This window comes from Ananas comosus, linkage group 22, assembly GCF_001540865.1.
Source record: "Ananas comosus cultivar F153 linkage group 22, ASM154086v1, whole genome shotgun sequence".
Lineage (NCBI taxonomy): Eukaryota > Viridiplantae > Streptophyta > Magnoliopsida > Poales > Bromeliaceae > Ananas > Ananas comosus.
The window spans coordinates 6,886,851-6,903,369 of NC_033642.1; the positions used below are offsets into that span (position 1 = coordinate 6,886,851).

General features: G+C 35.2%; 2 protein-coding genes across 3 annotated transcripts; both read left to right on the top strand.

The window, feature by feature from the left end:
- LOC109727365 (probable 6-phosphogluconolactonase 4, chloroplastic) lies at window positions 4,961–8,683 on the top strand. The gene is made up of 3 exons (XM_020257465.1): window positions 4,961–5,391; window positions 5,481–5,616; window positions 7,905–8,683. The coding sequence occupies exons 1-3, from the start codon at window positions 5,006–5,008 to the stop codon at window positions 8,391–8,393; spliced, it is 1,011 nt and encodes a 336-aa protein (XP_020113054.1). The 5' UTR covers window positions 4,961–5,005; the 3' UTR covers window positions 8,394–8,683.
- On the top strand, window positions 8,909–10,961 carry LOC109727366 (heat shock 70 kDa protein, mitochondrial-like). Of its 2 annotated transcripts, none has more exons than XM_020257467.1 (2): window positions 8,909–10,142; window positions 10,537–10,961. In XM_020257467.1, exons 1-2 carry the CDS (start codon window positions 9,855–9,857, stop codon window positions 10,543–10,545), a joined length of 297 nt encoding a protein of 98 aa, XP_020113056.1. In that variant the 5' UTR covers window positions 8,909–9,854; the 3' UTR covers window positions 10,546–10,961. The 2 variants fall into 2 exon arrangements, with proteins under 2 accessions (XP_020113056.1, XP_020113055.1); XM_020257466.1 differs by having other exon boundaries at window positions 10,573–10,961.

The window sequence follows — 16,519 nt, forward strand, 5'->3', positions numbered from 1 at the left end:
TAAGCTGAACCCAAATCATGTCTATCAAGAATTTAACAAATCGGGTCAATCCTATTGCAAAAACAGGCGACCCGTTTTTAAGTCAAATCAGATCTAGCCAATTACGAAGACGGTGATCCAGCATAAATCTTTATTATTTTATTTTTATTTTATATTTTATTATTATTATTATTGTGGTTCAAATAGGAGTTCGACTGTATAGATTATCCGACAATGTCACGGCGGCTGCGAAGAGGCTAGTACGAGAAAGATCTCGAACGTACTTCGTTAATCTCGAATACAGCAGAAAACTCAGGGGTGCAACCAACTGTGTTGGGAGAAGAGAGAGGGGGAGAGAGAAAGAGAGAGAGACGCTATTTCGGAGAAGAGGGAGGAGCAGAGGCGGAGGAGAAAGAGAACATATAAGTAGCAAGGACAGGTCGTGGCATTTTAAAATTGAAAATTCATATATTGTATTTGACTACACTTACTACATAGTACCCTCTGGCTGCGTTTGATTTGAGTATAAATAAGAAGTGCTTATTTAAGAGATATGTATAAGTTCAGATATAGACAGGAATTAGACCAATTTTACGTTTGGATAAAAATTGGCTTGTTCTTGAAAATAAGATAAATAGTATTTGGATTATTAGATTACAACAATAGAAATAAGAGTTTTAAATTAAAATTATTTTTTAAAATTAATTAACATCAAAATATTACTTAAAAAAAAAATTTAAAAAATTTATTAGCTATGAATATTGTATAAGATAATGAAAATATATTAATTAATTAATTAACTATAAAAAATAATTTAACTTTTTAATTAGTTAGTAAATTATTTTAGTTAGATAACTAGTAAAAAAATTAATTAGATTAATAAAAATATTAATGGTTGATCAATATAAATATTAATTTATAGATAAACATATTAAATTATTAATAATTAATTAGCTAATTAATTATAAGTGATAAATTAATTAATTACTTTATTATTTAAACAATGGATAATGATTTAAATATATACATTAAATTAATTAATAATTTAATATTATAATTAAAATTAAATTTAGACTTTACTTAACCTCGTTCTCACTTGGAAACAAGCTTATTCCAGAAAAAGAGAAACAATAGTTCCACCATTATACTGGGTTATACATGTTATTTCAGGGACCTAAGAGCTACTGTTCTCGGGTACGAAAATTTTCGTTTGAGAACAAAGGTGTGAATAAAGGCTTATCCCCCCCCCCCCCTCTTTGTTTCCGAATCAAACACTGCTACTAAGTTCAAATAGAAATCAATGATTAAAAATTAGGTCGAACTGGTTGGTTTGATTAGTCCGACCAAACTGACTGTGACCTAATCTATAAAGCAGTTCGGTTCACCCTTTGAACCACATAAGTTAAAGAATCATTTTGAACCGTTAGAACTAGCGATTCAACCATTGAACTGATGAACCAATCCAATTTTAATCGAACCTCCTATTGACTAAGTCGTATTAAAATCTAATGGCATAAAATTAATTCATCTGATTTTATTTTCTATTAGTACTGATTAGTATAAAAGGTAAAATTTGAAAACTTATATTTACTTTGGTCTAAAAATTAATAATTTGTTAATATTTTATAATTAATAAAGATATTAAAATAATATTATATAATTATATAATAAAATTAAAATAATAGTAAAATATTTATGATATTATGCTGATATTATTACTTTTTCTTTTAACCTAATAATATTTTTAGTCTTTTCAAAAATACTAGTTGAGTGTACCTACTAATGCACATAACTATTATTTTAATTTATTCCAAATCAATATAAATTTGTACATTATATTTATCTAAAAATTTACAATACAAATTTTATTTTATAAATTCACATGTTATATTTTATTAAAAAATATTTGCAATATTCTATATTATTCTTTTTTAATATACATTGAAATTNCAAGGGGCCAAGTAGGCGACAGCAACAACTGCATGCTCACGTGGAACTGCGTTTAATTAATGCTTATAAGTACGATGGACTCTATATTTGTAAGAATATAGTAGCCCTTCTCTCTCTCTCTCTCTCTCTCTCTCTCTCTATATATATATATATATATAGTCCGGCTGTGATACTATCGATAGCACGAAATATTTGGTGCTATCAAATTTTCTGTTATTAGATTTATCTCTTTTATCATTTTTATCCGTTCGATTATACTATTCAACCAACCACTCACTCAACTCTAGGGGGGCCGCATCATCCTAACCGCACATCTTTTAATCCAAGGGCAGAAAACTTAATAGCACCAAGTCATTGGTGCTATTAATAGTATTCCAACCTAGTTTTATATATATATATATATAGAACTAGACTACTATGCTATTAATAGCACTGAGTCATTGGTGCTACTAAGTTTTTTGCTATTGTATTAAGAGATGTATGGTTAGGATGATGTGGGCTCCCTAGGGTTGAATGGGTGGTTGGTTGAATAATATGATCTAACGGGAGAAAATGATCAAAAGGGTATATTTAACGGCGGAAAACTTGGTAGCACCAAGTGCTTCGTGCTATTAATAGTTGAGCTAGAATATTATTGGTAGCAAATAGGCTTTATTGCCATCTATTTGTTTTCGATGATATAACTCTAAATCGATGATCGGCACCATTGAGTATAATCTATACCACTTGAAATATGTAGAAGCAAATTTCAAATTTTTTTGATATTATTGACCTAATGATCAAAAGGTTTTAAAATTTGTGATTTTAATGATCGATATGAGGCATTTTCACGTTTAACGGTGTAAAGATATCCAAATCAATTAAATTTTGGTTACCGACCGTCCCTAGCGCAAGTGGCAAAAGGGTTTGATGGTTGGTACCCGAGACCCAAATTCGAATCCTAGTTGACTCACATTTCTAGCTAAGTTTATTTCTAAATGAAATAAACGAAGCGGGTAGCATGCTACCTATCTCTCAAATAAATAAATAAATAAATATATTTTGGTTATAAAATTTTTTAAACTACTTAGAATAAGATATATTTTCTCGATCTTGATTATAAGATTGGGCACTCTCCTAAAGTTGACACATGTCCCCGACTATATATTTGGTGCACCCGGTGCACTATAATACTATAAAAAGTATATATATATATATATATATATATATATATATATATATATATATATATATATATATATATATATATATATATCCAGCTACAGTGCTTGTAAAAGCACCAAGCACTTGGTGTTTGTAAGTTTTTTATTGTTAGATCTACTCCTCAGATCATTTTCAACCATTAGATTATGCTATTCAACCAACCACCCACTCAACCCTAGGGGTCCACATCATTCTAACCGCATATCTCTTAATCTAATGGCTAAAAATCTACAAGCACCAATAACTTGGTACTTTTAAAAGCAATAGGAGCTCAATTCTATATATATATATGTAGAGTGAGGCTACTATGCTATCGGAAGCACGGAGCCTTCCGTGCTTCCAGCTCGTTTTCGATGTTGCGACTTTCGAATCGTCGATCGGCTCCGTTTGATCTAGAGCATTTGAAGTACCAAGAAAATAAATTTTATGATTTTATGATATTCTTTGCCTAGTGAACGAAGGGGCTCAAAATCAACGGCTGAAAATAAAAATCTTACAAAATGTAATAATATGACATTAAAATTTTAAATCAAAGATATTGATCTTGTTTTATATAGTGTAAAGAATTTTCTATCAAAATTTCACGTGATTTGGATATTTCTACACCGTTAAACTTGCAAACGGCTCACTACGGCCATTGAAATTTGTTGATTTTGAGCCNTTGTCAAAAGTCACTTTGAATTATACCCCAACCTTTAATTATTTTGATTTGAGCTATTATTCTAAATAAATTAGTTGGAAGATTTGTTAGATTTAATAGCTTCATTATCTATCAACTATTAAACTAATTGAAGTACTCCCCCCACTTTTTGTCAATTATCTATTGTAAGCCATAATTTTAGAAAAAATCATATATAATATTTCTAACATTTTTAATACTTTTGAGAACTATTTGGTGCTTAATTTTACTAAAGTTAGAAATTTCTTACAAAAATCAAGTAACCGTCTTTTTATTTTATCCTAATATTTTCAATTTCTTAACATTGCATGCATTGATTAACAAAAATGACCTAAATAGAATTAGGAAATATAAATTAAAAAAAATACAAAAAAGAGAATATACATCTTTTGGGCAAATTGGCCTTAAAAAAATAAGCATATATATTATGAACTTAATTTTTTTTTCTTTAAAAAATTTTATATTTTGGTATCGCATGTTGATACAAATATATTTAATATATATATATATATATATAATAAAAAATAGATTATATTTTATAAATATAATTAAAAATATATAACTATCATATCGGCAGCAAATCGCATATACATCGATACTAGTATAGATAGGAGATTTTAGTAACCTAGTCTTCTTCAAAAACTTTATTTTAAAATTAGATCTGTTAAAATTTTATTTGTAAATATAGTCTCCGTTATATCTGTAGGTGGTGAAAGCGGTGAATGGTTCATCGCATTCGTCAAATTTTTTATAGAGAGAGAAGGCGGTGAATGATTCACCGTTTTTAAAAAGAATATACGATAAAAGAATATGAGAGAATGAAAGGGAAAAATAATAAAAGCGATTAATAATTCACCGTATTTAAAATAATTTTTAGTTTTAAGTAGAGTTATGAACACGATAAATGATTCACCGTATTTCATAATTTATTTTTATAATTATTTTTTTTAGAGGACTATTTTTATAATTGGGAAGATTTATAGGATTATATATAAAAAAAAAATCGTATAGATGAGTAGAAACAAACGAACAAAAGCCCCGTGGCCACCTCTCCCAGCCAGCTGGCGCCCGATCAAGTGTCCATCTAGATCCGACGGCTACAGATCACCCACCAGTCAGCCGTTACCCGCCCCTTTTCACGGCGAACCTAGTAGGAATAGGATTCCCCCGACCCAACTCCTCTCTTATTAACGCATGGTTTCCTCCGCCCTCTCCTCCTCTCCCACTGCCGCCGCCGCCGCCGCCATCCTCCGCCGCCGCCCTACTCCGCCGCTTCCTAGGGTTTTCCCGATCCCCCTCCTCCGCCTCTCCGAAACCCTAATCGCCCCTCGGGTCGCATTCCCCTCCCCCGCTCGGCTCCGCCAATCTTCGCTAAACGCCATGGCCTTCTCCGCCGCCGCCGCCGCCGCCGCCGCCGCCGCCGCGACGAAGGGGAGCAAGGAGTTGATCGTGTTCGGGAGCGAGGAGGATCTCGCGGTCTCGCTTGCGAAGTACACGGCGGAGCTCTCGGAGAAGTTCGTGCGGGAGAGGGGGGCCTTTTCCGTCGTCCTCTCCGGGGGATCTCTCATCAAATCGATCAGGTTCGGAGATTTCGGATTCTTAGGGCTTTCTCACTAGGGTTTCTGTAAATGACCCTGAACTTTCGGATCGCGGGAGTGTGGAATTGTAGGAAATTGACGGAGTCGCCGTACGTCGAGTCTGTGGATTGGTCGAGGTGGTACGTGTTCTGGGTGGATGAGAGGGTGGTGCCGAAGGATCATGTGGATAGCAATTACAAGCTAGCCTATGATGGGTTTCTTTCCAAGGTATAAAGCCTCCATTTTGTTGCTCCTCTAAAAATTTCGAATTGATTGAGCAGCAGCTGTTGTTACTGTTGATTTGTTGCCTGTTGCTAAGTGATAACTGAAAACAAACTTCTGTTTTGTCTCAAAAAGTTTGGATTAACTCTAAATTGAGGCTATTAGATGGCGTATTAACTCGAGGGGTGAAACAAAAGGAGATTATATCATAGGTACTTGAAGCATAAGATAGTGAGCAATGTGACCCATACACCTAATTTATAGATGTAAATCTTACACCCTAGCCTCGCAAAGGCGCAGATTTACTCACTTATCTTATCATTTTTTTTTCATACAAAAAAAAATTCAAAAAGGAATTTTAAATTTTTGGATGATGGGATGTAAAATGTACACTCTATAATAGGGTGTACATATAAGATGTTTCATGTGCAAAGACATTTTACTAAGTGTTTTTTGGTACAGCTCTAATGGTTTTGTCATTAGACTTCCTGCACAATTTGCCGATGCAACTAGATGGAGAAACTGTTACATCTTACGCTTTTGGGGCTCAGAACATTTTGTTGTCAAGCATATAACTTTTGCAGCTTTGCTTCTTGTAGTGAACTTCTCTGAAAAGAAAATGTGCAAAAGAGGCGATAAGTAAGAATGCCATTGTTATTGATCCCCTTGATTTCGGTTCTTCTTGTATCGAGACACCGCTTAGTTAGAATAATCATTTATATATATTTTATTAATTGATAATTAGGGAATAATGAACATGAGTAATGAAAATGTCATAAAGGCGTGTTTGGTTTGCTATTAGAATTGCAATAGGAAACAGATTAGGAATGGGCTGGAATCGGAGTTGGAATATATGATGACAATTCCACCTTTTCTGGTATCTTGTTTTCTTCTAGTCTTCCTTTTCTGGTATCTTATGTGATTGCTACTCTTTGGTGTTCTCGTTGCCTAGCCACATGTTGCCTTCCACCTATGCCTAACAGTATTATGCTGGTGACTTTGTTATGTCTATTTTAAATGTTTATTCAAATATTCCTAACTGAAAGGAACATAATTTTTTTTTTTTTTTATCAGATATGGTCAGAAAGTAATTTATAAGATTTCACGACAAAGGCAGGTTATGCAATTGTGCAAAATGCCCTCCTAAAGCAAGTTTTTATCTGTCACTTGACATAGATTTGACATGTTTCCTAGAGGAAACAAATATGATTGTCTATTGTAAAGAATACTTCTGAGATCTGTGACTTATAAGTCTTTGACCTACACTGATTGAAGAGGATCTTGCAGGAGGTTTAATTGCATATTCTCAATTTCCTTGGACATTGATAGTTGTATTAATTCTACTTTTGTTTCTTAAACTTTTTTGCTATTTGTTTTATTCTATTTATTTATTTTTTCTTTTTGATTAGCATAACGGTAGAATCTCTACCTATAGAAATCATATCTCCCAATACTGATATACAATCACAGACTGGGTTTCTGAAGTTTTATATATCTAAGCATGTGCGTCACTGTCTTGGCATTTTGCATAGGCATTTGAGGTTCTGGCTGCCCATGTTTGCCGAGGTGTCTTAACAACTGTGATCTTGAAGACTTGAAATATTCTAAAGTACCGAACTAGATAACATCATTTCTTCAATAATTCTAGTTTCTACTGTTTTCCTTATTGTTTCTTTCTTCTTTCTGAAGTTCCCATTGCAGAGAGAAGATCAGAGAAAAGAAAATGGTAATGATTCTTTACATTGAAAAGAACATATCTCGGAATGAAACATTGAAAGAAGTGTAGTTTTTTCTTCTCTTTATAACTAAGAAGAAATTGCATGTGCTCCTCTTCCTACATCGGAAAAATGTATTTCAATCACATGGAACCCTTTTACCCTATTTCCGCACCTTCTCTTTTTTGTGTAAATTTGCGTAAAATGTGTGTAAATTATTTCTGATTCTTTTCTTCGTCTGTTCTATTAAACAGTATGTTAGAAAAATAACTTTGCATTTGGTTCAACTCTTCAATTACTTTAGTTTGTTTGATATTGTTGCAGTACTTCTTGTTTCATGTTGTGCCAGGACTTTAAAATGATTTTTTATGCAGCATGTTTGTTATTTCACAAATCTATTTTTATCCTCTCTTTGGTCAGTTTGAAACCGCCTCTGTCATTTGGATTGAGTTCAGAAGCTCAACATATTGATAAACTTCTTTCTTTTCATGCTTTAAGGATGTCAAATTTTATCCAAATGTTACATAATCATCCAACTGCTCTAAAATTTCTTTTCTTCCCTTTCTTGTTTCATCACAGGTTCCAATTCCGCCAGGTCAAGTTTATGCAATCAACGATTCTTTATCCCCTGAGGGTGCAGCCGATGACTATGAAACCTGTCTGAAGCAACTTGTCAAGGATGGAATCATCGCACTGTCAGCCTCTTCTGGGTTCCCCAGATTCGATCTCATGCTACTGGGAATGGGCCCGGACGGCCACATCGCCTCTCTCTTCCCTGGGCATCCCCTTATCAACGAGAAGGAGCGGTGGGTTACGTTCATTAAGGACTCGCCAAAGCCGCCGCCGGAGAGAATCACATTTACTTTCCCTGTGATCAACTCTTCTGCATACATTGCAATGGTGGTCACTGGAGCTGGAAAGGCCAGTGCCGTGCTCAAGGTTTTTGGGAGTGAGGAGAGCTCTGCAGATTTGTTGCCGGTTGAGATGATCTCTCTTGAGGATGGGGCTCTGACTTGGTTCACTGATAAAGCAGCTACTTCAATGTTAGTGGATAAAGCAAACATGTGAGGATTGATGTTTGAGGGTATGGCGGCTTTAGTATTACTATGAGGTTTGAATAAAAGGGCTAAGTAGTTGTAGTTGTGTGACTGCAAAATGGAGCTCTCAAGTTGTTGTAATTGGTTACTTGCGACACTTTCTTGTATCGTCGATTGTATAATAAGATTACTTCGGGCATGCTCAGCCTGCTGGGAATTTCTGTAAAGGTGTTGTCAAAGTGTTGCCCGAGTTAAACCTTTCCTCAACTCATGCAGAGGTTCAAATTTAAATGGGTTAGCATTGCTCTTCAATATGGTTGATTTAGGAGAGCATTAAATGTTCTAATAGAAGTAAATCAGTTGTAACCCCTTTTTTATGCTATCCCTGCAATTTGTTATCAGAAATTGAGTTTCAAAGTTAGATAATGTAATCCTATTTGCTCTATTAGTAATCTGAGCAAAGATTTCTTATTAAATGGTTATAGTTGTGACAAATTAACAGCAATGTTGGATTTCGGTGCTGATGTTGGATGCTGCTTACTGTTACTTGGCCTTTTCCACATCTGGACCTTTGGTTTATGCAGGATTCGCATCTGGAGAGTATGATTCAGCTAATTGCTGGATTTGAGTTGTACATTATCAATCCAAAGCCCAAGAACTTATAACCTTTCAACCATGGTTTGTCCTGTGATAGATATGAGATTTTGTTCCTCCTCTTTGTAAAGTTTGCCTATGACTTGTATTCATGAAATCTTGCAAATCTCACTGCTTGTACTAAACTTTCCTATTTTGTTTCATCCACATAGTTGTACAAAACTTGTTTGCTTTAGATATTTTATCTTAATGACATCTGCTGTTTGTGTTGGTTTTTGTGCAGCTATATGGTGCTCTAACATCAGGGTCTACTTTCTTGGGGCATAATCCATTCAGGTACCATCACTAGCATTAATGCCAACTTGATCTTACTAGGTTTTTATTTATTGTATTTCTAGGTTTCTCTGAAATCAAATTTTCTCTTTTTTTTCCCTCTCGTCCGTCCAAACCCAGCCGGAATGAAATCAATAGAATTGATTCAGGAACCACAAATTCCTGTGTGGCTGTGATGGAGGGGAAGGCATTATATCTTTTTTCTTCAATTGGGATTATTATTTGCACTTCTGCTTCTCCAGTACCTACATTTCTTCTTTTCTATCCTCAAATTACTTTCAGAATGCTAAGGTGAGAAGATCGTACTACTTCTATAGTTGCTTTTAATCAGAAAGGCAAAATCCTTCTTGGTTCTCTGGCTAAACGCCAGGCGGCAATCAATCCAACCAATACATTTTTTGGGACTAAGTGATTGATTGGCCGTCATTTCGATGGCCCTCAGACTCAGAAGGAGATGAAAATGGTCCCTTACAAGAGAGTCAAGGCACCTAATGGCGATGAGTGGGTCGAAGCCAACGACCAGCAGTATTCCCTTGTCAGATTGGTCCATTTGTTTTGACTAAAGATGAAGGAAACTGCTGAATCTTACCTTGGAAAGTCTGTTTCGAAAGCAGCTACAACTGTTCCTGCTGATCTCAATGATACTCGGAGGCAGGCTACAAAAGATGCAGGGAGAATTGCTGGACTAGATGTGCAGAGAATTATTAATGGAGCAACTGCTGCTGCTCTTTCTTATGGATTGATATTTGATATTAATGTAAATATCAAATTAATGGGTCTCATTGCAGTGTTTGATCTCGTTGGTGGAACATTTGATATTTCAATCTTTAGAGATGTCAAATGGTGTATTGAGGTATGTGTGCCGCACATTCAAAGCTTCATTTTGTTTTAGGGTATCCTCAATCTTTTAGCATAGTTTATATTTGGTCCTTAAATCTTTAAAATGCTATAACTGGGTCTGTAGTCTTTTTAGTTCAGTACAATTTTATCCTCTTGTTAAAATCCTGTATCAAATTCGACAATAATATCTACTTAATCGGCTTCTAACTGTCATGGAAGAAACTTTTGGACTTCTTATGTGACAATTACGTGGGCATTTCTATCTACATTAACTAACGAATCTGATGCAAAATTACAGAATTGTAACATAATGCAAACACAATGAAACATCCAAAGAACGTTGCTATGCCATATATTCTCTCTTTAATTTGATATAACTATCATTTCTTTTCTTTTCTTTTTTTCAGGTTAAGTAACGAATGGTGATACTTTCTTGTGCGCAGAGGGTTTTGACAATGCTCTATTGGAGATCTTGGTGAGCGAGTTTAAGAGAACAGATGCCATAGATCTCTTGAAGGCCAAGATCGAGCTTTCGTCAACTTCGCAGACTAAGATCAACCTCTCATTCATGACAGCTGATGATTCGGGAGCAAAGCATTTGAATAAATCTCTCACAAATTCAAAGTTTGAGTCTCCGGTGAATCACACCATTGAGAGGACCATGACCCCTGTAAGAGATGTTTGAAGGATGCTGGAATAATTAAGGAACTCAGATGAGATTCTTTCTTCTGGGTAGGATGACTAGGGTTCCGAAAGTTCGAAGAGTAGTTGCTGAAATCTTTGGGGAGGCTCCGAGCAAGGGAGCGAATCCAGATGAGGCTGAAGCAATGGGAGCTGCGATCCGAGTCGGTATTCTTCATGGAGATGTTATGGAGCTGCTCGTATTGGATGTCACTGTAGAATCATTGATGCTAATCATTAATTCTAAAAACTCGAGCTATTAGAAAGGAGCAACCAATTCATTTAAAGTGAATAGGCATATGGAGCCAAGGGCTTTCATTGTGACTCGGCCTAATACAATCTGCCCGCCACTTAGAAAGTGACTCAACCTTACCTGCTTACAGCCACTTTACCATACAAGATGTTGGTCCACTGAAGCCAACAGTACTATAAATTATCAATACTGAGGGCGTGTTTGGCTCGAAGTCGGAATCGGAATTAGAATCGGAATCGAAATAAGCTGGAATTAGAATTGAAATGACTCATTACTTAATTTTGTTTGGTTCATCACCTGAATCGGAATCGGAATAAATCATTTTCATTGTCGGTGTTTGATTCAGATAAATATAAAAAACAGAATCAGATTATATATTAACTTTATCTTTATAATATGTTAATTTAAATTCAAATTAAAAATTATATATTAAAAATTTACATCAAAANATTTGAATCCATAAATTTAATTTAAGTTTTAAATAAAATTTGAATAAAACTTTATATAAATTAAAATTTAATTTAAATTCAAATTCATAAGTTAGATTCGAAATATTTGATTAAATTTAAATTTTTAATTCAAGTTCAAATTAAAATTTAGAATTTAAAATTTAATTTCTAAATTTAAACTTATATTTTAATTAAAAAATTTGAAAAAATAAATTTAATTCGAATAAATATTCATTCCGTCCGAATTCAACTTTCAATCTGGCTTTCTAGACCGGATTGGAAAAAGAGGTAATTGGGGGATTCCCATTCCACTCGGGAATCGAAATCGGAATGGGATTCCCGCGTACCAAACACTTACAAACGAATTCGCCCATTCCGATTCCGATTCCAGGGTAACAAAGATGTGAACCTAACATGTCCTGAGACTTTTAAGAAGCAAAAAGTTAAATTACTGAACTTTCAATCGCACAAGAAAATTTCTATACCAAATAAGCTATTATTGAATATCTTATTTTAACATCAAAATTCAAACCGAGATTCTATTAGAAAATGTTTAGATTAAACTAGACTTTTAGGTGAAGTAGAGTTTAGATGAAAAATTAATTTTCTTTCGTTGTTTTCTTGTATAGCTACGGAACTAAATTTTCACTAGTTCTGCCGTAAAAATTAGATATGCGAAGGATGAGTAGAAAATTTATTTATTTCTTTCTCATTTCATTCCCGTAACAGACTTCCACTTGAAGTGGACCAAAGTTAATTATGCTATTTTAAGAAGTTTGAGCCTCCTGAAGGTGAAGATACGATAAATCAAACAACAAAAATGTACAGTTACGGCCGTAAGTTATTTCACCGCACTCCTTTTGTCTTGAAACAAACACACTCTAGAGGATCCTAGAGGATTGACAACTTGTACTAAACAAAAAAAAAAAAAGGACTGTGAAGTGGAAATCTTAGCCTGTTCTCTAAGCAATGTCATTAATATAGTTAATAATTTCCTTTTCCAAGACAATAGGAAGCTACACAAAATGCTTATTAGTCAATAAATTGTCAATGAATAGTCAATGATTCGTCTCATTCACGCGTAAGCAACGACGTTAGATATAAGGAATCTCTTTAATTAATTGATGGGGGGAAATTGCACACCTAATCCCTGAACTTCGAGTGAAGTTTCATTCTGGTCCTCACCCTTTTGATTTCAACATTTCGTATCCCACAATTTTAATAAGATTTTAACTTAATATCTAAACTTTCAACGTTATTTAAGTCCTTCCTTAGACTTAAAATTGTTCATATACTATAAATTAATGCGTATATTTGTTTATTTTTTTTTACACTCTCAATTTAAAGATCAAATTTTTATGCATAGAAAAAGTTACAAATCAATGGATGAAAGAGTTGAAATGTGCGATGCAAGAAATAGTTGTGAAAGATGCATTGGGTGTAGACAATATATAATTTATCCTCTAATAGAGAATATATATGAGGACTCTTAAGTGAAATTCTTTTAAAAGCATAGGGACTGCTAACATTGAGCCTCAAAGTTTGAGGGCTAAAATGAAAGTTGGCTGAAAAAAGTTTTAGAACTCGTGGTGCAATTTACCCCGTATATTTTCTATTCATTTTAATGATCTTTCTTTTGTGTCTTATCTCTTTCGTATAAATTGTACTATTTATAGCTAATGGTCTCTCTCTCTCATTTAAGTTTGAATGATCCTCGTACTTTTTGGTTTGAATTTTGAGTGAATTGACCCGATGTTTTGATTGATGTTAAATCTTAATGTGGATAAAAATTATTCAATGTAAAAAATAAGTTTCTAACATTTTTGTGGCTCCTGCTCTCTAAGATGCATGTAGGATTGTCGACCAATCGTTTTCGAACGATTTTATTAAGATTCGAAACCAAATCTGAATAAAAAATGAAAAATACTTCTTGTGATACACCCCACTCATCCAAAGGAAGGGATGTTGTCCACTAGTGATGTGACTAGTGGACGACAACCTCACCCTTGGATGGGTGGGGGTGTATATTCTACACCCCCAAAGGGGTGTACCACCAGCATTACTCGTAAAAAATTAAAGGTCAATTTGCATAGAAAATTCAATCCATTGAAACCCTAGACAAAGAGCCCTTCGCTCTCCTCCTCCTTCCCCATCGCAGCCAACGAGGTAGAATTCCGGCGGTTGCTAAATACTTAAATAAGTGTTGGTAAATTAGCAGCGCACTTTTTAGATTATACCGACACTTTTAAACTGTCACTATATAGCTAGTGACCTCACATATAGCAACACTTTTTAAAAGTGTCGGTAATTTAGCCAGCAGCACTTTTTTTTGACATGTATCGACTTTTAAAAGTGTCGATATACACCGTTTTTGTTATAGTGTTCGTCTTCTTTCTTCTCCTCAGCAGCACCTTTCTCTCTCCCTCCCTCCCTCCCTCTTCCTCCAATGCCACTGCCCCTACTGCAACGACTCGACCCACCAGCAATAATAACTCGTTGGGCCCAAATCACCGGTCCAAAATGCTTAAACTCAGTTATTATTACTAACGCGTAGGCCTCACATAAACTGATCAAAATTAGTATCCCATCCGATGTTGGACTATTGAGGCATTACAAACTCCCCCTATTTTAGACCCAGACGTCCTCATCGGGTCCAAATCAGATCACAAATAGACAAACTAGGACCAGAATTACCAGACGATGTGAGATTCTAAAGGTAGCTCCTATGGGTTCAAGAGGTGGCTCCCACTAAATCCGTTGGTGTAGCACTTTGTCCCGTATAGCACTTAACTCTCACACTTCTGGCTGGTATTCGGCTCTGATACCAAATGCAAGGATCCGACCCACCAACAATAATAACTCGTTAGACCCAAACCAACGGCCTAAAATGCTTAAGCCCAGTTATTATTACTACCGTGTAGGCCTCATATAAACTGATCAGAGTCAGTATCCCATCCGATGTAGGACTATTGGGGCGTTACACCTACATTGCTTCTACGCTCCTCCACCATATCTTGCCCATGTCTCCACCACCGCCGCTATGCTTCTACCAATCTACTGCATTCCTGAAGGCAGCAACGAGACTGTTCTGAACAAAGAGCTCAGCGGCGAGGCCACGGTGGAGGATGTCGCCATCGACGATGATGGCGGCAAGGGGATTGCAGGATTTGAGGACGATAGAGAAAAGATGCAGAGAGCAGAAGAGAAAAAAAAAGGAAAGAAGAATATTTCTTTTCTTGGAAAGTTCACCATGTACCATGGCTACTCCGGGGAAGGCCAAGAAGTAGAAAAGTAAGAAGAAGAAGAAGAAGAAGAATAAATTGCACCATTTGAGACTAAGTTACATCTTTTGAGATTTTATAAATTGCACTATTTATGCTACTTCTCAGATAGTACAACTTACTCTCAAATTGTACAACTTAGTTTTAAACAGTATAACTTCTATTTTTTATAGTGCAACTTTATCTCAAAATAGTTTCAAATGGTACAATTTGGCCTTAAATGATGCAACTTAGCCTCAAAGGTATAACTTAGTCTTAAATGGTGTAAGTTAGTCCTCGTTGTCATAGTTGAATATGTCGTCTTTTTAGCTGCCGTGGTCAAGGTTGAGGCCATCGAATGTGTCATGTACGGAGGTGGAGGATAAGAGTGACCGCGAGGGGAGGTCGTGCACATTGGAGTCGAGAAAGAAGAAGATTGACGTTGTGCTTCTAGAGACGGTAGGTGTCAGAGTGAGTGACATAGGGGAGGAAGGAAAGGATGGTGCATCACATTGTCATCATTCTAAAATTGCTCTGCCACTGGTGTGTGTCGAGCCTCCACCTCAAATTGCATCATCATCCATCCCCTCACCTCCGCGGTTTGTGCCATATTCGAGCCCACATCGATGTGCTGCTACCGATGTTGATAGAGGTATGGATGACATAGAGGGGGAGGAGCGCGTTGTTTATATAGGGGTGATGGAGAAGGAGGAAGGAGAGAAAGCAGTATGAGAGAGAGCAAGAGCAGTGAAGGAGAAGACGGGAGACGAAGAGGGAGGAAAAAGGTGAACGAGAGAGAGAATTGAAAGACAAAGAGGAATAATGATAATTTGATCAATTTATATATCAAAAATTTAGACTTAATATGCAAAAAATTAAAAAAGTGATCTTATTTTTGCAAAAACAAAAAACCAGCAGATTTTTTAAGCAAATGGGCTGAAATTGAAATCCGACATTGTATCCGAAGTCGATTAGGTATAAAAATTCAAAACTCGAAACTACGCCTGAATAAAAAAATAAAAATTCGTATTCAAAATTGACACACTACAACAAAAACGGTGTATAGTGATACTTTTAATTGTCGGTATATATAGGTCAAAAAAAAGTGCTACTGGCTAAATTACTGACGTTTTTTAAAGGTGGTGTTATATGTGGGGTCGCTATATATAGGGCTGTCTTGATCTTTGGCACTCACTCCTCCAGCAACCTATGGCGGAGGGACACGTGGCAATCATAACTCTCTATAGTCCCTACGAGATCCTCACGGCTGGACTTTAGCCGCTGGAACCTTACCTCGTTGGCTGCGGCAGCAGAGGAGGAGAAGGGAAGATAGTGATCAATTTTTTTTTTCCTTTTTTTTTTTTACTTTTTTATTTGTAATCGGGCTAAGTGGGCTGGGTGGGGTTGGTTGAGTAGAGAAACTTTTTGTTTTTAGTTGGATTGGGCTTTATATTTAGGTCTTAATAGATTTTTAAAAAAATTTCGGTATAAATAGGACACTTACACAAAAGTGTCATAAAAATATTTCCCTATAATTTAATTCTGTTGTAGTGACAAATCAAACCTAACTACTTAATATATTAAATATTTTATTAAATTGATAATCTATATTAATTTTTTAAAATAAGTTTCTAGAAATTTATATTACATATATAAAATAAGTTTTTATACCGCTTTGGTTTCGGCTATGGATTCTGATTTGCCTTCAGATTCGGATTGTATACAGAAAAAAATCATAACCAAATCC

Excerpts from the sequence above, each read along its gene's own strand:
- LOC109727365 (XM_020257465.1), top strand. The coding sequence starts at position 5,006 with ATGGTTTCCTCCGCCCTCTCCTCCTCTCCCACTGCCGCCGCCGCCGCC. Across the intron at positions 5,392-5,480 it reads TCTCTCATCAAATCGATCAG|GAAATTGACGGAGTCGCCGT; the intron begins GTTCGGAGATTT and ends GTGGAATTGTAG. Across the intron at positions 5,617-7,904 it reads ATGATGGGTTTCTTTCCAAG|GTTCCAATTCCGCCAGGTCA; the intron begins GTATAAAGCCTC and ends GTTTCATCACAG.
- LOC109727366 (XM_020257466.1), top strand. The coding sequence starts at position 9,855 with ATGAAGGAAACTGCTGAATCTTACCTTGGAAAGTCTGTTTCGAAAGCA. Across the intron at positions 10,143-10,572 it reads ATGTCAAATGGTGTATTGAG|AGGGTTTTGACAATGCTCTA; the intron begins GTATGTGTGCCG and ends TCTTGTGCGCAG.